The sequence below is a fragment of the Eupeodes corollae genome, chromosome 1, assembly GCF_945859685.1.
Source record: "Eupeodes corollae chromosome 1, idEupCoro1.1, whole genome shotgun sequence".
NCBI classification, from domain to species: domain Eukaryota; kingdom Metazoa; phylum Arthropoda; class Insecta; order Diptera; family Syrphidae; genus Eupeodes; species Eupeodes corollae.
In genome coordinates this window covers 142,322,374-142,343,710 of record NC_079147.1, presented here as the reverse complement: position 1 = coordinate 142,343,710, position 21,337 = coordinate 142,322,374, and the positions used below count along the sequence as shown (strand labels likewise).

At 33.2% G+C, this 21,337-nt stretch overlaps 2 protein-coding genes across 2 annotated transcripts; one reads left to right on the top strand and one right to left on the bottom strand.

Annotated features, from left to right (window-relative positions):
• Nucleotides 1-174: 174 nt before the first annotated feature.
• Nucleotides 175-2,250, bottom strand: LOC129940929 (tetraspanin-33-like). The gene has a single exon (XM_056049457.1). The coding sequence runs from the start codon at nucleotides 1,923-1,925 to the stop codon at nucleotides 1,050-1,052; it is 876 nt and encodes a 291-aa protein (XP_055905432.1). The 5' UTR covers nucleotides 1,926-2,250; the 3' UTR covers nucleotides 175-1,049.
• A 1,914-nt stretch (nucleotides 2,251-4,164) lies between these two features.
• Nucleotides 4,165-12,609, top strand: LOC129945288 (zinc finger protein 260-like). Its single transcript, XM_056054947.1, has 9 exons — nucleotides 4,165-4,456; nucleotides 4,526-5,340; nucleotides 10,324-10,458; nucleotides 10,527-10,637; nucleotides 10,713-10,802; nucleotides 11,279-11,331; nucleotides 12,019-12,175; nucleotides 12,244-12,354; nucleotides 12,430-12,609. The coding sequence occupies exons 1-9, from the start codon at nucleotides 4,328-4,330 to the stop codon at nucleotides 12,518-12,520; spliced, it is 1,692 nt and encodes a 563-aa protein (XP_055910922.1). The 5' UTR covers nucleotides 4,165-4,327; the 3' UTR covers nucleotides 12,521-12,609.
• The last annotated feature ends 8,728 nt before the right edge of the window (nucleotides 12,610-21,337 follow it).

The window sequence follows — 21,337 nt, the reverse complement described above, 5'->3', positions numbered from 1 at the left end:
TTCTAATCCTATCACCCTTTCCTAATCGTTCGAACTTATAGGGATATTCATTTCCCCTTAAGGCGCGCACAATTTAAAAAACTCAAAGGCAATTTATTTATAGTCTTTGTCTCTTTGAGGGTGGAACCTGTCCGTTCGTAGATTTAATGAAAACAAAAATGCTAAACAATTTGGGACCTAAATATTTTATACTTTATTATTGTTTTTGTTTTTTTTTTTAATTATTTTTTTTTCAATAGGATGATACAATTCTTATTTTTATATATAAAGTTTTGGAGATTTTTGTAGGTATCTATTTTATTTGTATGGATTTATTCTGCCAACTATATTTTCTTAATTATTAAATGGTTATAAGTATAATGAATTTCTTTTATCTTCCATGTAAGTATGTATGTTTGTTGAGTAATATTTTGTTTTCTTTTTCTGGTTCATATATATACATATACATGAGTATACAATAATAATTGTGTATAAAATCACAAAAATATCTATTATTATTTTTGAGTAATGTTTTTGTAGCATTTTTTGTTTCTTAATATTTTGATTATAGATATAAATAGTGGAGTAAATACATAATATAATATAATATAATAAAATATAATAAAAGAAGAGAACTTGTTTGTGTCGATAGCACTCAATAATCAAAACTAAAATTTCAAGCTAATGCGCTCACACACTATAAATTCGAAGAAACAAAAATTGTTTACAAACAATACAATTGTGTTGTGGTTGTTCTTTATCTCATTGTAAATGGCAATGTTCGTTTTGTTGTTTTGTTTTAATTATATTTTCTAGTCTTAAATTTGAATCTACATATAAATAAAAATTTTAATTTTAAAAAGAAACAAAATTTCGAGTTAACTAAACAAAATTTAAACAAAAAAAAAAGAAAACGTTATAACGTTAATGTAGAAAAAAGATCAGCCCTCTATTAAATCAGCACGTTAGAGTTGAAGCCAGTCAAGTCGTGTGTGGGACCCATTAATTGGATTTGCCGAGCTCGTTTATTATTTGTCATTAGTGTGTGCGATGTATTGCTAGGTTTTTACTCACGCCGCCCAGCGGGACTTCTGGAGGTCAATCTGGCCCTCGAGAGTCTTGGCCAGATAGATGACGAAAAGCTGAATGAGAGCAATACCCAGGGCCACACCAGCAATTGTATAGAGATTCCTTTCGGCCCAGACGCGAACGATTTCGATGCATCCACTGGTCCATATGCGTTTGCTAGCTGCTGCAACTGACTGTCCTTGCACATCATAGCCACACATAATGTTAACCAAACCGGAGCTTATGTCGGTAGCATTGATGCAGCAACTGTACGGCACTCCACACTTTTCAACACTGGGCGATGAGCAATTGAAGTATTCGTTCTTGCTCCAGTCCTGGTAGCCTGCATTGCTCAAGCCGCAGCACTTGAACTCCTGCTGAGCAAAGTCAATGAGATTCTGCAGGTCTGGATCGTCACGATAGGTGTGAATTATCTTGTCAGTGAAGGAATCCTCAAGAAAAGAATTCATATTGTGCGGGAAAACAAAGCCCATTATGGCAATAGCCATCTCGAAGAGGAAAAACAGAAGCAAACACATCGAATAAAACTTAAGCAGACAAGTATTCTCCCGCAGAGCACCAAGGCAGCCAGCAAAGCTGACAACAAAGATGACAATTCCAGCAATCATCATCACAAGAGAAATATTCAGCACAACATCGTAGAAGCTCTCCAAACGCACCCACCCAGTCGATTCCCATTTCTCTTTGAAGGCGTACAAACCAATGCCCATGAGAAGCCCCCCGAATAACCAAAATATAAAGTTCAACATGAATATCATGTATTTGACACATGAACTAACGTAGGTGAAGTTATGGGAGATTCTCGGATGCATATCGCGTACTTCAATTCCACAGTAGCCGTGACGATAATTACTCATTACTTATTTGGTGGGCTGGTTTGGTGATGATGGTGGCTCGACTCACTTCAAGTCGTTGATTGCGATAAAGGTTTTTTTTGTTGTTTCCGTGTTGTGAAAAGACTTTAAATTGCTGTGTCGTCGCCCTTAAAACTAAGTTAATATTCGAAAGATACGTGGATGCTTAAGTGAACATTATTTTAAAATTTATTCAATCACTTGATTGGATTGGAATTGGAACTTGGATTAGAAAATTTCAAAACTTTTTAATTGAGAAATATTTTTTCTTTCTTCTTGTTAACAACAAATAAAAAGCTGTCACTCAAACTCAATGAACGACAATCGAATTGAGTAGTACTCTGTAATCTCTACAGGGATGTCATGAATAAAATAAGAACTGTTCGATTGAGAGTTTGATAAAGCCAAATAGGGTTGTGGCTGTGGGCAAAACTAAATTTTAGAATGTTATACTACGTTTCCACCGGGCACTAAACCGAGAGTTAGCTAGATTTGTCACAAATCTCCTTGAAATCTCACAGATTTACAATAGAAATTTTAATCTCCTGAAATGAAGATTTCAAATAAAACTCATTGAAATCTACTTGGAAACATTAGTTTGCCAAATCAAACAAACTTTTGTTTCGGAGAATAATTGTAATAATTGTACAATAAACAACTCAAAAACGAAAACGAAAGAAATCAAAAACGAAATAAAATGTAAGTATACAAAAATAATAAATACATAGGTACAAGAATAAAATAAAACTAATTACGATTGGTTGTTATGACAACGTCAAATTAATCTGCTCTTCTTTGGTGGAAACACCTCATGATTTATTTTAAATCATTTGCCTTAAATCTCGGATTATTTTTTGGTGGAAACGTACTATTATGTTATAAGGAAGTAAATAGATAAAAATTAAATTATTATTTTAAACGAAAGCACAGACAAATTTTAATGAAATTAGAATTGAAAAGTAATTAAAATTGATATTATATAAACCTTTTTTGAAAGGAACAGTTTTCGAACTTTTTTGCAGCAGTTGGGGCCGTGTATCAGCAATAACGTGACGAATATTCTTTTCTAAGGTGTCTATCTTACTTACTTGAGGTGGCGGTACAGTCCTGTGTGAACTAAGGGCTCACTTAACAAACTTCGCCTTTTAGCTCGGTCTTTTATTAGACGTCTCCAGTTTTTGAGGTCTACTTGTGCGCACCAACTGATCCAAAATCTTCGATGCTGCGCTTTTCTGTCGTTGTGGATTTGAAAACATTCTTGGTCGAAGCATTGGTTTCCATGCGCTTTACGTTACCCATCCATCTCAGGCGTTGGATTTGTATCATTCTGGCTAATTAAACGTCACTGTACAGTCGTTCCACCTTCTCCTCCTTCTCAACTTCTATGCATACGGGACCGTAGATCACTCAATGAAAAAGCTCTATACAGTTCAACCCAATGTGGCTTTGAAAAAGATGATGAGACTGTGGGTGTCGATTAGATGGTATTAAAGCCATCTAGTCCAGCGACTTTGCTAGACTTTCGTCGTCTATATTGAATGAATCAATCATAGATTTCCATTGTCTCACGCTTATTTCCGTAAACAAGAGACTTCACATAACGCAAAAAAAGTGGAATACGGTGGTGTTAAATCACTCGTTTTTTGAGGCCACGCCACAAGCACACTACGAAATTTAATGCCCTAACAAAAAGTTTGTTTAATTAAATGCTTCTCTACGTGCGTCACACGAACCGAAATACTCTTTTGGTAATAAAATTGTAAGATTTTCAGATGTTGTTCAGGATAACAAACAAAATGTTTTAACAAGTTAATCTGTTAAAAAGTTGTTTCGATGGTGTTAAAAGATTCAAGAAATATTTAAAACATAAACAAAACTTATTTTTTTTTAAATACCGAATGCACTTTAGGAGTAAGCCTATTTATTATTAAATTTCAAACTAAACTGAGCATAAATCAAGTGACAACTGTCAAAAAGACCAACATCGATAAAAGTATAAAACCAACCATTTCATGCCAACCCGATTGCATTTAATGTTACAAACAAAAATTACAAATTACACATATTCGGTTTGTTTAGCAACAATCATTTTTCTTTTACAACATCGTTGAAGAACTTAACGATTTTAAAATACTTACTTTATCATCTAAGAGAACAAAGCGTAATCTAACGTCAACTATTGTATTTACACCCTAAGAATAAAGATGCTATTCTAACTCGATACTCGAATATGTCAGATTTAAAAGTCAAACTTGCAGCTCACAATTTTGGTAAACATACAAATTACAAATAAAAATAAATTTTATCGAAACAAATTTAATTTAAATCCTATAACTAAGCACTTAAAATAGAATTAATTTAATAAAACTTTCATACAGAGTAAAGATAATAAAAATAACTTTGAAATGGAAATAAGTATCAAATGGAATGTGTGTCGCATTTGTATGGAGGAAGAAGGTAAACGCGTCGTGTTGCATCCAATCTTCGAAGTTCCAACGCTACCAAACGATATCTTTCTATGCTCAGGAATAGAGGTAATTTTCAAATTGTTTAATATCATATTTTCAAACATATCCTAAATAATTTTAAAAAAATGTTTACAGCTTAAAAGAACCGACAATTTACCAGACAAAATATGCCAAAGATGCCTTTCAATTTTGAGATATGCCACCAAATTCCGCGAAACATGTCAAAGGACCACAGAATACCTGAATCATATTATACTAAAAACACAAACTGCATCAAAAATATTTAAATCAAATAAAAACACTACAGAATCAGAAGGGGCGTTTGAAAATATCGACTTCCTTGAAGATGATCAGGCGACTATTGAAGTCGATGGCTTGACTATCGACAGCAATGACGCTCAATTCATTGATTCAAATGACATCCAGTACGTTATTCAAGATGTGGAAGTTATCCCTTCGCCAGCTGGTAATTGTTCGTCTTTTAAAGCCGGCGAAATAGATGAAATAAATCTGGTAGAAGAAGAAGATACAGTTTTTGATGAAAATAGCCAAACAAACGACTTGCAGTCTGATGGGATTTCTGTTAAGGGTAGCGAAATAGATCAATGTGATCAAGAGGAATATGAAATGACTTACATGTCGGAAGATGATATTAAACAAGAAATCATTGAAGAACGAGATGAGCATCGAGTTGGTGGTGATGATGATTCACAAAGTTTTGCTGAAACAATGAATCACATAAGTGAACTAATTCATTCCGAAGACAATAAACCTGATCCAACGGAAATTAAGGAGGAAATAAAACCAACCATTCGGAAGTATATTCAGAGAGCGAAACCTAATAAGGCAAATGCATTTATTTGTGACATATGTGGGAATCATTTTAAAAAGAAATGTCTTCTCAGTTTTCATATGAAAATCCATCGAAACGAAAAGAATTATGCCTGCGAGTAAGTTGAAAAATTTAAATATTAACTTTTAAACATATTTTTTGTTAAATAGATTAAATTATTTGATCTTTTAAAAAACATGCCAAGTAATGAAATGTTTAGTCAGACAATTTTCATTGAATTGGTAGTACACAAAGAAAAACTACCTGTTTTGAAGAGGAAATACGTATTTTCCCAAGATTTCGGCAAAAATGCATTATTGAGGTATCGTTAGCTAGTTTCGTCACAGCCCATTGTTCAATTAACACCTTAACAGTCCCATGTATCACATTTGATGCACACATTTACTTTTTTTAGTTCCGGCTACGTCCATATGTATAATATTTGATACATTTTGTAATTCGGCTTGACTGTTCCCATAAAAATTAATATTGAAATACTCACACGTCCACTTCAATACGTCCCATGTATCATTTTTCATACACATAATTATTTTTTTCATGTGTCATGTTTGATACATAATCAATTATCATCTTTATATACACTTTGTGTCATATGAATAGGTACAAGCTTTTTGAATTTTTTGTTTAACGATATTTCTTAAACCCTGAGATTTTTTAGAAAAAAATCCAATTGTGGAATGAATTAGGTATGTATTCACACTTATTGTAGTAGGCGTTTTTTTTAAATTGTCACTTTTTTGGAGTTTAAGAGTCTGTATTGCGTTGCTTAAACGCTATTATTTGCAATCCACACACAAACCACATAAACAGCTGATTATGAGAGATTGATATTCGAAAGAATAAATTCAATTTTAAAATTTAAATAAAACTTTTTTAGTTAAATTATAAAAAAGTCACAAATGTGTAGCATTGGACTGTTTATTAACACTTCTTACGTGAGCTTTAAAGAGGATAGATTAGACAAAAATAAAAAAAAAACTTATTGAGAGAAAGAAGAAGAATAAGATTGACATCAAATCCTTTACATTTACCAGACTAGAAGTAAGTACGGACAAGTACATACATACATCAAAGGATGATTCATTAGACAAATCATTTTATTTTGTTATATTTCAAGACATGTTTTGTACTTTAGGTTTAATAAGGACTCCTTTATTTATCTATCAATTGAAATTAAAGAGAAGGTACTGCAAAGACAAAGCATGTTAACGGTGCCACTAGTTTTAAAGCTTACAATGAACCTCATTCTCAAAGAAATGCTCGAAATTGTGGAAGTACACGAGTTGAATAAATTCTCACTATTTGGACGAAGAAAAAAGACATGCTTATACTTTTTTTTAATGAAAAGGCTGGGAATCCAGGAATAATTGGACATGTAGATGGCAGCCACATAAAAATTCAAGCACCAAACAAAGATCAACATCGTTTATACAACAGGAATAGCTTGTATAAAGGCTATCCTCTGGAATCCTTTCTAATAACACTATTCAGATCCGACCAAGAAGAAAACAGTAAATGCAGTTTTACTTTAAAGTTGACATCAAACCATACCTTTCGCCACTCCTTTACCGTTCTAAGCAGTGGCCCCAAAGAATTGAGGATGTTTGCAACAAGTTTTTGTTTGTGTCACACGGATAGAGACAATATCAAAATTTACCTATTAGAGTGTTTTAAATAAGATAAAAGTATAGTTTGATTGTTTGTGAGCTTAGTACGAGTATTAATTTAATAAAGTTAAGAAAGCCACATCATTTCAGAAAAAGTAGTCGATAGTGAGTTGCTTCAAATTCAAGGCTTTCCATTAGTAAATTCGAAGCGGAAGCTGGGGTAAATGCTAATAGATCGACTGTTACTCGGTGATACAGAAGGCAGACCATATACGACACCAAAAATTTAAGAAAAAACCACCACAGAATGTTGGTATAACGTCATGATGAAACAAAATTAATTTAGACGGTCCTGATGGATATAGGTACTATTTTTATGATTTAAGAAAGGAAGAAATCTATCTTAAAAAACCGCACAGCAAAGAAGGCGGTGCAATTACCAATCACGGCCCACGGGACAGTGGAGCTGGATTTTTAAAGCTCTTAAACGACAGCAATCGCTTACAAATCAATTTTGGAACAAACAAACAACAATGTACTTTCACAAATGATAATGCACCTATACAAACCGCACGGACAACAAAAGCCTGGATTCAGGGCTATATGTGAACCTATTACCATGTCCCCATATTAACCTGACCTGAACATCATGGAAAACGTGTGCGGGTGGCTTTCAAGAAAAGTCTACAAAGGAGGATGGCAATACCAAAAAAACTGAAGAGATTATTGAAGCCATAAAACTGTCCTAGGACCAAATTTCACTCAAATGTCTGACAGTACTCTATGAACCCATACACCACAGGTTACCTTGGAGTATTTCAAAAATCAGGAGGCAACACACATTACTAAAAATTATTCTTCGGAAAAACCGCCAAAAAAACTTGTGTTTATTCACTTAATCCAAAATGTTTGTTTGCAATACAAACTTAACACATACCTCATTCATTCACATATTTGGGTTTTTCAAAAAAAACTAAGGGTCAAAGAAATATCGGCAAATAAAAAACGAAAAAGCTTGTCCCTATCCATGTGACACGAAGTGTACACTGAGCTTCAACTGAATACGCACAAACATTTTTGAAAATGCTTTTTACATTTTTTTTAATCGGACATGTGTCGACGCTAACTACTCCCTTAAGATGTTATGAAAAAGAATTCAAAAACATTATCCAATTATACGTTAAGAAGAAGTTAAGCGAAATTCAATTTCTGATCTTACATTTTAAGATGGTGGATCTGCATGCTTTATCAGTGTATCAAAAATCAACTTGATTAGACACCAAGACCTTACCTAACGTGCAGGACCTTATTAAATTGGCCGCAGACTTCATGACTTTTTTTCTTACTTAAAATAAAGATTCGTACAGTAAAAATATTAAGGGAGGTAAAAAGAACAGCAAAAGCAGCAGTTTAAAAACCAGCATTTTTAACGTGTGTACTTGATTCTTGTGCAAAAATAAAACAAAAAATTGTCGTTAACGCAAGTCTCTCAACTAAGAACTATTAAAATTCAAACCATTTAAACGAATGAAACTTAAGATAAAACGAACAACGGAAAGTTATGCGATTAGAGTTTTTCAAAATTCAAATAATCTCAAAAAAAAAAATGTTTTTGTTTTTAAACGGTAAAATGTTTTTACTTCGGATGCCCTGATGTTTCAACCTTTTATGTTAACAATTTTTAAAAAACAAAAAGTGTTAAAAGCTTTATCACAACTGTGAAGAAGCTGTTGTTATATTAAAAGCTATGGTTGATGTCGTTGCTTACTTACTTAGGTCCTCAGACCTATTAAGTGCGTTAGGAACCCCTTTAGGGGCATAGGGCCTCTACTACGCCTACGCGCCATCGTGTACGGTTGCCAGAGATGTGTTTTAGCTCCCTCCAACTTTTATCTAGTGACACTGATTCCGCCTCGACTGTCCTGCGTCATATGCTTCTCGGTCGTCCAGCTCTTCTCCATTCTTGTATGAGCGGATTCCACTGTATTGCTTGGCCTGCAATGCAGTCGTTACCTTTTCCAAGTGTTACGAAAACATCTATTCACGAAGTTTTGCAACTTTCTTGTAATGGCTGAAGTAACCTTCCAAGTGCTGCACCCATAAAAAAAGCACAGATTTAACATTTGTGCGAAACAGTCGTAGCTTGCTGATGCAGCAGATGATTTCCTGTTCGGTTCCGCCTTCGATGGAAACGATACTTCCAAGGTATTGAAAGCCATTCAGTTTTTCCACAGTTTGCGAAAAAATATTTATTTGAAAGAATGGTCGTGTTTCGAGGGTAATCATTTTTGTTTTGCCGGAAATAATTATCAGCCCCACAACTTCTGCTTCTCTCTCCACATTTGTTGTCATTTTATGAAGATCCATGATCCTATGAGAGAGTAAGCAAACATCGTGTGCGTAATCCAAGTGCTTTAAATAAGATGTCAAAGCCCATTAGATCCCTCCGCTACCTAACAAAGCTGCGCGCAATACATCGCTTATCAACAACAAAAACAATATTGGTGCCAAAATACAGCCCTGTCTGACTCCGCTACGGATTTCAAAATCATCTGACAACCTACCATCGTGCAGAACGTGACACTTGGATCTGTCATATGTTGCTTTATGGCTGAATCACATACACGCTTCAGCTTCGGCTTCGCCTGACGTTTACGAGTTCAGCCATAGGAATTCAATGCATGCTATCACAATGTAGCTTCGACCTCACGTTTTGTTTGACAATCGTAAGGAAAAGAATGTAATGTAACGTAATGTGACTCCAAACGGAAGCTCTAGTTCAATTTTCTGAACATTTGCTTTGTCTGACAGCTCATCAGCAGTAAAAAAATGTCAACAAACAAAATATTTGCTCTTTGGAGGGATGAAATAATAGAAATGTCATTCAAAGCAACCTCGAAGCGGGCCTAACGTAACGGAGACGAAGCCGAAGCTGAAGCGTGTATGTGTTTCAGCCATTAATGCCTCTCCTCCGTAAAGCTAACCAGATATACTCCCTGTTAAAGCTATCAAAGGCCTTCTCGAATTCAATGAACAGCAGGTGTAGTGGTGATCGATATCCGTCATTTTAAAAAGATTCGACTCAAGCAATCGTTCATGATATCCAAGATTTTGTTATGTTAAAAATAGTTGATTTTAACATTTAAACAGAGTAACATTTTTATTTCCAAAGTATTGCCTTTTGAAATAAGCTTACAAGTATGTAGATATTAGTATTCATGGAATGAGGGATTTAAATAATGTTCACTTTGAAGAACGTTCGGTTCGCTATTATTAACGACAGCATTCTTTTCGTTTGTTCTTGGTCTCCAATTGTGTGAAATGGAGTTAAGTGTTCTTTCAGTTCTCAAAAGAGAGCTTAACTAAAAATAAAGTTGTGCATTCATAGGAGCTAGTTTTTTCTAAATTTTTAATCGAACATTAATATACATGTTGCGATAAAAGTAACAAGTTATGATTTATTTATATTTTAGAATATGCAGCAAGCGGTTTAACTCACCCTGCAATCTGAGAGCACACATAAGAGTTCACACTGGAGAAAAACCGTTTCATTGTCAGTATTGTGACAGAAAATTTGCCGATCGCAGCACACAAATAAAACATGAAAGGTATATAATATTTTTTAGTTTCTTTAATAATTTATTCTTCCTCGTTAAAACAATAAATCCTTTTAAAGAATACACACCAATGAGAAACCTTATAATTGTTCAACTTGTGGAAAAGCATTTTCCCTTACAACATCACTTAAGGCTCATGAAAAAATGCACACAGGAGAAAGGCCTTACAAGTAAGAAAAATAAAAATTAAATATAAAATATGTATAAATTGTGTTTTTATAAAAAAAAACATTCTATATTTTTAGATGTGAACCTTGTTCGAAAGCATTTACCCTGCCACATCAATTAAAGGCTCATCTGCAGACGAATATGCATCGTATTATAACAGAGATTTAGTTTATCTTATTTGAAGGAGTAGTTTTAATGTTAGAAAATAAAATCTTTAATTTAAGAATTAGTAATACAAATACAAACACCAAAGTGTATGCGTTTAAAATGTGTGTTTTTTATATTACACCGAAAGTTGGCAAGAAGCCAAAGTTTTAGATTCTTTATGAAATTGTTTCAAATCGAAGCCATGAACAATTCAGAAATCGCTGAGTTACAGTTGCAGTCGGGTTTTTGGGACAGCAGAAATATTTTTGAGGACATTGTCTCTAAAACAAATTATTTCAAAATATATCCTCAGAGTTTCTAAAGAGTGGAGACCAATTATATTACATCTATATTCCAATGAAGCCTATAAATAACCAGCCTTGTAAAATATTTTTGGATCCTTTCGATTCAATTTGAATTGATAGCATGATCAGAAAGCTAATTAAAGTAACGTGAAATTAAACCAAGTAAGTAATTTGTTTTTGCAACAATAAAGTCAATATGAAGAATATTATCAATGGAATATTATCAATGTTATAAACACAGTTTGTAGTTACAAAATTTGGGCGTAAAGACAGAAAATCACATTTGACAAAATTTATACCCGTATTATGTTTGGCGAATCGAACGTCCGAAGTGAAATATTTTCATTAGCGAACTAACACATTCGACATACCACGGTTGACGAATTTTACAATTCGAGTTTAGTGCTACTATACAAAAAAAAATAACGTCAACTCATGAAATTTCAAAAAAAACTGCTGTGTTCATTAATTGATGATTTTCATATTTAATAAAAGCTATCAAAAGCCTTCTCGAAGTCGATGAACAGCAGGTGTAGTGGTAATAGATATCCGTCATTTTAAAAAGATTCGACTCAATCAAGCGTTCATGATATCCAAGGTTTTGTTATGTTAAAAATAGTTGATGTCAACATATAAACAGAGTAACATTTTTATTTCCAAAGTATTGCCTTTTGAAATGAGCATACAAATATGTAGATATTAGTAGTCATGGAATGAGAATGTTCACTTTGATGAACCTTCGGTTCGCTATTATTAACGACAGCATTCTTTTCGTTTGTTCTTGGTCTCCAATTGTGTGAAATGGAGTTAAGTGTTCTTTCAGTTCTCAAAAGAGAGCTTAACTAAAAATAAAGTTGTGCATTCATAGGAGCTAGTTTTTTCTAAATTTTTAATCGAACATTAATATACATGTTGCGATAAAAGTAACAAGTTATGATTTATTTATATTTTAGAATATGCAGCAAGCGGTTTAACTCACCCTGCAATCTGAGAGCACACATAAGAGTTCACACTGGAGAAAAACCGTTTCATTGTCAGTATTGTGACAGAAAATTTGCCGATCGCAGCACACAAATAAAACATGAAAGGTATATAATATTTTTTAGTTTCTTTAATAATTTATTCTTCCTCGTTAAAACAATAAATCCTTTTAAAGAATACACACCAATGAGAAACCTTATAATTGTTCAACTTGTGGAAAAGCATTTTCCCTTACAACATCACTTAAGGCTCATGAAAAAATGCACACAGGAGAAAGGCCTTACAAGTAAGAAAAATAAAAATTAAATATAAAATATGTATAAATTGTGTTTTTATAAAAAAAAACATTCTATATTTTTAGATGTGAACCTTGTTCGAAAGCATTTACCCTGCCACATCAATTAAAGGCTCATCTGCAGACGAATATGCATCGTATTATAACAGAGATTTAGTTTATCTTATTTGAAGGAGTAGTTTTAATGTTAGAAAATAAAATCTTTAATTTAAGAATTAGTAATACAAATACAAACACAAAAGTGTATGCGTTTAAAATATGTGTTTTTTATATTACACCGAAAGTTGGCAAGAAGTAAAAGTTTTAGATTCTTTATGAAATTGTTTCAAATCGAAGCCATGAACAATTCAGAAATCGCTGAGTTACAGTTGCAGTCGGGTTTGTAGACGGCAGAAATATTGTTGAGGACATTGTCTCTAAAACAAATTATTTCAAAATATATCCTCCGAGTTTCTAAAAAGTGGAGATCAATTAAATTACATCTATATTCCAATGAAGCCTATAAATAACGCCTTGTAAAATATTTTTGGATCCTTTCGATTCAATTTGAATTGATAGCATGGTCAGAAAGCTAATTAAAGTAACGTGAAATTAAACCAAGTAAGTAATTTGTTTTTGCAACAATAAAGTCAATATGAAGACGAATCGTTAAGTCAAGAGAACAATTAGTTTTTTTTTGTCCAAATCCTTTTGCAATGGAATATTATCAATGTTATAAACATAGTTTGTAGTTACAAAATTTGGGCGTAAAGTTAGAAAATCACATTTCACAAAATTTATACCCGTATTATGGTTGGCGAATCGAACGTTCGAAGTTTATTATTTTCATTAGCGAACTAACACATTCGACATACCACGGTTGACGAATTTTACAATTCGAGTTTAGTGCTACTATACAAAAAAAAAATAACGTCAACTCATGAAATTTCAAAAAAAACTGCTGTGTTCATTAATTGATAATTTTTATATTTAATAAAAATACAAAATAAACCAAAATGATAAGCAACATATAATTGTTTTTTTTTTGCAGAAAACGAAAATTAAAGAAAAAAGTTAGAATGCTTCGACTGTGCAAGAATATTCGAGACAATTTTGTCTCTGCTATACTAAAATTAGCTTCTGCCCTTATATTTTCTGATAGTGGGAGTTATCAGAGCAACGTAGGAAAAGATTTAGACTTAGGCCTGTCACAATCATCGATTTCCTTAGTATTAAAAGAAGTTGTGTGTGCAATTGAAGACAAATTATGTCCAAGATGGATCAGTCTCAACATGCCATCCGATGAGAAACAAGACGCACGAAACTATTTATTTTTAACGGCCAGGTTACCAGGAGTAATAAGATGTGTTGACGGAACCCAAGTAGGAATCATTGCCCCGATTGACTTGCTTCATCAGTATTTTAGCAGAAAAGGATATTACAGTTTAAACGCAATGATAGTAAGTTTTTCCCTTGAGAGTAGCTTTAGGTTTTTAGTGCAAGTCTTTCAGGCGTGTGACCATAAAATGTGTATTTGTTATGTTGAGTCAAGATATACTGGATCAGCCCATGATTCCTTTGAATGGAATTCCAGTAATCTTAAGTCAGTTCTTTCGTGGTACCAAAGAGGAGAACGTTCAATGCTCCTTGGTCGTATTTATATTTTTATTTCGTCGTTCAATAATTTTTCTTTTCCATCGCGAATGAGTTGAGGGTTGAAGCAAATTGGTCCCAATATTCCTTTTTGTTTTTTTTTTTTGAAGAACCAAGCTCTCCAAAACCTCTCTCTATATTCGGGTTCGATTCCATTAGTTCGAATAACTTTTCGTACTGATTTTTATAAGCTCTCTTGAAGCAGAATAAAAATGCATTGATTCATGTTATTTTATAAAAGAAATGAAATATGAACGTTCGACAAATAATAACACGAATAACGTTCAAATAAACGAACATTCAATAACGACAATAGAGTGAGATCAATCATCGAAAAATGTATGACATTTAAGTGGAATCAACGATTCTCAATTCGCCAACGGTAATACAAATTTCTCACACTCACACGTTCATTAATTCGATTCGCCAATGGTAATAGGGGTATTAGAAACAACTGAGATTTGAGTTACACCAATCCGCTAAATTATTTAGCTCATTCCGAAGGAGAAGTCAGTCATCGTCGCATTTAATCCATCGAAGTATTTGTATGTCATCAGAGCACAATAAAAGGGAATAAGAAGATCTAATACAATCAAGAATATCGTTATGAGAAGTAGAAGAAGAAGTGGACCTTAATCACTTCCTTGAGGTACTCCAGAAGTCACAACTACAGAATCCGATATTATGTACTCATATATTGGGTACGGCTTTTTATATAACACCTTTATATAAAACCATGTCAATATATTGGAGTGAAAACTAACGGTGAAAATCTTCTCAATTAAAACTGTGTGATTCACCCCATCAAACGCCTTAGAAAAATCATTATATATTACCAACAACTAGGATGAGGTAAATTAAAAACGATCGTTGCAATTTTTTCAATATCAAATAATGAACAGCTAAAAAAGCGTATACAATAATGCTCCACTTGGATGCGGCTATTGGGGATATTTTCGTGCAGGAGTTTAAATGGGTGTTCTTGTGTTAAAAACAATTGTTTTGATTTAATTTGACACAAATTGGGCTCTGCAAAAACTTTGACAGCTACAGAAAGAGCAAACATAGATTCTTTGAAGAATTTAGGACGTGAAATAGCAAAGAGATTTAACATAAGCAAAACAGTTGTAAGTATTTATTTTGCGGATCCACAAAAAATCAAATTGGGTACGAGGTAGAAACAACAACAAAGCGGTTAATTCTATTTATTTATTTATTTATTTATTTATTTTATTTTGAACGCTTAGTAACTGTAAGATACAATATCTTATAAGGTAGTAACAAGCTTATAAATGAGAATGACAATGTAATTATTATAATTAAATGACATTTCAATTATTTATATTATGATTATTATTATAATATGAAAAGTTTAATAACTTTCTATACGGTCTATGTAAGTATGTAATATAATTTTAAATTGAAAAGTAATTTGTTAAGTCCTTTTTAAGTCTTGTTGTGTTTTGATTTTCTTTAATAAAGCGTGGAAGGGAGTTCCAGAGGCGAACTGAATTCTACGGCGGTTAATTCTAAAATTCCACTCTACCAGCGTCTAAAGTAAGGGGTAAAATCTGACTATCAGCCGGAATAACAACGGTTCACAGGATAATACAAAAAAGTGATACTATCCAGAGAAGAAAACTAAAAGATAAAACTATTTTGAGCAAGTACACAAAGAGCATCGAATTATTTACCAAGAGAGCAGTGAATGGAAACGCGTTATCTTTACGTGAAAAAAAAACTAAAATTTAAAAGTTATAACTTGTATTTGAACAATGAACTTTAAGTTTTTTCTACAATAATTAACTGGAAGAACTATAAAAGTTTGCTGGAACGGTGATTGAAATGCTTTTCATTTTTGGACCTCTGCCTTTTATTTTCTAAAAAAAAAGATTGTTAGAAGTTAAGTTCCAAAATTTGTGGCCTCATCCTAGTGGTTGGTACAACAAATGCTAGATGGTCACAAAGTACCACCTGCCTAGCAACCAAGCAAATATGGCCAAGTATTGACTTAAAACGGTCAAAAGGCTTGATATCACTGAGCAGACAAAGTATAAGCTCTACAATTGGAGTAATAACGGGACACTGCCTCATAGGAAGACATGCTCTGAGGCTAGGGGTCTACACAAATGACTTCTGTAGAAGCGGCATGGACGAGGAGGAAGAGGAAACGGTCCAACACCTTCTATGTACATGTCCAGCACTCTCCATTAGAATGAATAACTTTCTCGGTAATCCCTTCTTCGATAAAACCAGTGAACTGGCAACGATTGACACAAAACGTCTCTCTAACTTTATTAAAAGCACAAAATGGTTTGTTTAAATTCATTACTCTCCCATGAATAACCTCATTAGTGGTATCACAATGGACCCTTGAGATCTACGTGCGTCAATGACATCTGGACAGCCACTCCAACCTAACCTAACCTAGTGGTTGGTAGTGTATATGACACTTTGGAAACCATGATCAAAGTTTGTTTTTATTATTTCATTGGTTAAGATTGTTAAGTTTGTAGTAATTGACCTTCCATTAGCATGATTTTGCTGACCAGGGCAAATAATTTCCCGAACAAAGAATTTTAGCTTTTCGAAAAGTAATTTTTTTTTAAAATTTCGGGTTGTAGAAAGATTGATTATTTGACGGTAACTAGAAACACTTTGCCCAGGAACTGATTTATGAAACGCACCAATATACGATACCTTCCACCCATCTTAAAACGAATATTACACATGAGAAGCCGACATTGAATAGAATAGTTGAAAAATTATAAAGCAAATTAGATGGAGAATAAACCGATTAGAGAACATGTTGCAGGTTGTCATAAGGCACTTGATGCCGTCCCTGAACATTGCATTGAATTTGGAGTAATATTTAAACAATTCTTACTTTTAACGAAATTCCAAAAACAATTGCTAATTTTTTTTTAAATTTGATTCTGTGTGTGAGATCAAAGTAATTTTATATATAAACTTATTTAGTACATCAAATGTTTGTATAAGCGGTAAGTAAATATTTAGAAAAGTATTACTATTTTAAGACTGTCCGAACATTGTTTATTGAACCAGGCTGGTTTGGAACTTTTACGAATGATAACTTTAGAATGGTAAGATTGCTTCGCATAAATAGTTATCAAATATATGGTTCCAAATTTCATATAAGTAATTATCAATTGAGTTAAACTCACAGTTAGATAATTCTTTCATCAAAGGCTTAAAATATTCATAAGATTTAAATTTTAAACATGATGATGAATAGTGTTAGGAGGAATTGGACAAATATTTGTATTTATATCAGTGCGGAATTCTCTATGTCATTACCGAATTTATTTATTTAAATAAAGCAATATTCAGAAAACGAATGAATTAACGTTACTAAGATTAAAAGGCATTCGATTCTGTAGAACATGTTAAAATATGTCTTAAAGCAGCAAGGTATCCCACACAAAATTATTAGAATCTTATACATGAAGAGTACATCAAAAATAACAACTGAAGTTAAAGGTCCAACGTTTACTATAAGCAGAGGAGTAAGACAAGGAGATCCTCTTTCATCAGCACTTTTCTGTGCATTGTTGGAAGAACTATTTAGAGGCATAGACATTGAAAACCTTGGTTTGAACATAGACGGCGAAAAACTTTCTAATCTTCATTTTGCAGATGATATAGTTCTTTTTGCAGAAATTCCAAATGAACCCAAGAAATAATTACAAAATTATCAGAAGGTTGTAAGACAGCAGGGTTGGAAATGAGTCAAACTAAAACTAAACTCATGACTAACAGTGCAGAGACTCAAATAAACATAGGAAGTGATACATATTCTATTCGTACAAGAAATCTACTTGGTACAAAAATAAAAAGAAGAATTTCTAATAGTCGGAAGCAGGTATGGAACCTTAAGAACGTATTTGGATCAAAAATAAGTGAAACAGCAAGAAAAAATGTATTCGACATAGCTGCCCTTCCGATTTTAACGTATGGTTCACAAACCTGAAGCATGAACGTACAAAGTTTGAGGTTTATACTCTTCACATATTATGAATAAATATACAAGATAATAAATAAATAATAATAATATTAATAAGATAGTAATATTAATAAAATAATAATTACACAAATGGGCAGGTTTAGACAAAATAAGGGCCTCCATTTGCAGTCAACTGCATTCTTTGAACGTACATTTTGACCAAGGCAACTAGTTAGTTTTTCAAGTTTCATAAATTTTAAATTCAGAACCTTGCTTTACAAACCTCAACTGCAAGTTCATAGTACAAAAACTTATAAAAATATTATTGTCTACAAAACACTCCTCAAGCAAGCTAAAAGTAAGTCACGATTTGGATTTTGTATTATAAAGAAATATTACTTACTTCTTTTCCAAATTGACAAGGAAAAGTTTCACAGAAAGCATTAAATGAAGTTTTGCAGAAAATAGATAAAGAAATAAATAATAAAGTTCAGCTTTGTGTTCAATGAAAAAACATGACGAAATGCCTTTTGGACAAAAGTAGACTTGACTTGATATTTACGGGGATTTTTCTTGAATAACTTTCCAGCCAACTGTCCATTAAAGTTGCCTTAATTGGAAAGTAATTTTTTGGCAGCTGGCCAATCAGATACTAAAAACGTGCCTAACTTTCAAGTCCCTTATGTCGCCTGAACCTAAAATGCTATTATTAAGAATTTAATTTGTTAATTTTATTATGTAAACATAATACGTATATAATGATTGTATAATACTATGTCAACAGAGTGAATAAAGCTTTATATAATAATAATAATAATAACTAAGATTAATAGGTATGAGGCACAACTCACCAATAAATAGAATTCCATCTTCAGGAAAAGGATTCAAATAGCCTAGTACAATAAAGTTATGGTTACAGTTTGTAGCATTTAAAACAAATCGATTATTTCTATACCTTAATTGTATACATCCACATGACCACCTGGTGGTATATAATTCAATATAATTAAACCATCCATAATGGATTTATTTAAGGTGACACGTAGAGCTAATTGATCAACGTCGATTTGTGATGAGAGAGACGGTAGTTCAATTTCAAGACATGAAAACGATGAACGTAACGAAGAGCTTTTAAGACACCTTCTCCTCTTGTCATTTTATATTTAGCAAAAACTTAACGCTTATACGAACGCTTATTTATTTGGTTAATTCGAATCTTACTGCGAGCGAATCGTAATTAGGAAAGAGCGACAAGAAAGGAAAGGAGATGCTGATGCATATTGGTTCGAATATCTGAACATTGTAATGAGTGGCAAATATTAAGCCTGGTAAAGCATTGCACATTCGTGTAGTGCGACTAAGAAAAAGAATCTCTGTACTTTACAATACGTCCAAAGTTGGTGTTCAGTATAAACTGATGAGAATTTCTAGTAGTACAAGTAAATATATGGTTAAATTGTTTGAGGAGAGCAATGATCTTTCTTGTTTAACTAAAGCATAGGCCGATAAAGCCATTCTTTACTTGTTTCTTACCTCTGACCCTGGTAAGCACACTATAAGTTTTCTATCTCGTCTAAGCTCATCTGGCCATTGTGTTATATCTTCCAATTTCTCCTACTAAAACACTCCAGTTAAAGAAAGAGCTCTTAAGAGAACCGTTTGGCAACACGAGAAAGCCAACTGGGACGGTGTCAATAATTATTTCAGAATCTTTAACTGGTCAATATTCTTTTTCGAAAGTGAGTTTGATTCTCCTATTATCATGAACAGGGTTGAAAGCATCAGACCTTAGAGAAACGCATGGTTTGATTCAAGCTGAGGAAATTTGGAATAAGTTCAGGCTCGTTGTCAATGTTATTCCATTTCGCCGCCAATCCAACGCTACCAGTGAGTGTTCTGCCTGTCATTGAGCGCGTTAGTGATTTTATGGGGCCAGTCTATTTTTCACTTCCGTACTGAAGCAAGAGTCCTAAAAGATCTCAATATACATAAATTCGCTGTGAGGGGTGGTATCCCCGCTATTATTGTTCTAAAGAGGTGTTCCTCAACGATAGAAAAACCACTGTGTACGCTTTTTTATCTCTCCTACTACTTAGGCTACGGCTACAGCTAATCTCCAAAAAAGGCGAATCCTCCACACCCTCAAATTATTGACCGACTGCTCTTAGTTTTCTCTTTCCAAGGTCATGGAAACACTGATTTAAGAAGTAAGAAAAATCTCGAAGAACTAAAGCTTTTAATGACTGACAGAACGGTTTTCGCAATAATAGGTCCTCTAATGATCTCACAGTGGAGCAAATTTTTACATCATTGTGGAGAAAATAAAATTTGTTGGCTTCATATTTCAAAAGCATTTGATAGGGTTTTTCATTCGGATCTTTTATCAAAAATACGTGCTTTGGATTAGCTCGTATCCTTTCAGACTGTTCAATCGAAGTATTATTATATGTTTTCAAATCTGAAAACCACAAAATAAATGCTGGTTTGCCCCCTAGGAATTTTTTCTGTCTCCATCACTCTTTGCTCATTTTTATTTAAGACCCTGTGTTTGCAACTTCTAATCTAATACATTCTTAGCATATTAAATTTATTTTCAGACTCACTTCCCGCTTCTTTGGATGTGGAACTGCTACGGCAAAATAGTATAAGCTCATTAAATTCTGACTTGAATACCGCATGGGATTTCAAAAACTCAATCCTATCTTGTATCGTTAAAACGAGTTATATCCTTCTTGTCATTGTCCATGGATTGCACTTGCAACAATGAGACTGAACATCTCGATATTATCGGTATGTGTGTCACCAACTACCTCTTCTGGAACTATTACATATGCGATGACGCGTCTCCCCTTCTGATCTGGAAGTTATTTTAACGGCTTATGCTTAAGAGAAATAGCCAGATGCATTCCTCCCCTTGAATAGTTCAACGGTAATACTCGTGTTTTAAATGCTCATCAGTGTACCTTCGAGCTCAACTTCAATCACACTGTCAAGTACAGAGATTCGTTCTTTGCCTTTGCCATTGCAATATTCAGGAATTCAAAACCGACACCTCCTTTCAATTCCTTTCCTTGTGGTTAAACTGTGTCTTTGCAAATAAGGGTTGTAACATCCTCCTTAGTGGGCACTTATTATAAATAAGAATTATTTATAAGTACAGGAACAATACGAACTCTTGATCAAAAAACTAAATTTTGGATTGAAATTACATCAATTTGCATTGACTTCCATTAATAAATACATATCTTCCAAAATATAAATTCATGAAATAAATTATTTTTTACTTATGCCTGTTGTTGTTCCGTTGCTCTTGTCCAATTATAACTTTTTATCTCACCTTTTTCAAATTGCTCTTGGCCACGAAATAATTAAAAAAAA

What these genes read in the sequence shown, in the direction of transcription:
- LOC129940929 (XM_056049457.1), bottom strand. Translation starts at nt 1,925, where the DNA reads ATGAGTAATTATCGTCACGGCTACTGTGGAATTGAAGTACGCGATATG.
- LOC129945288 (XM_056054947.1), top strand. Translation starts at nt 4,328, where the DNA reads ATGGAAATAAGTATCAAATGGAATGTGTGTCGCATTTGTATGGAGGAA. An exon ending in GAAAAGAATTATGCCTGCGA is followed by an intron (nt 5,341 to 10,323) that starts GTAAGTTGAAAA and finishes TTTATATTTTAG; the next exon opens with AATATGCAGCAAGCGGTTTA. An exon ending in ACAGGAGAAAGGCCTTACAA is followed by an intron (nt 10,638 to 10,712) that starts GTAAGAAAAATA and finishes CTATATTTTTAG; the next exon opens with ATGTGAACCTTGTTCGAAAG.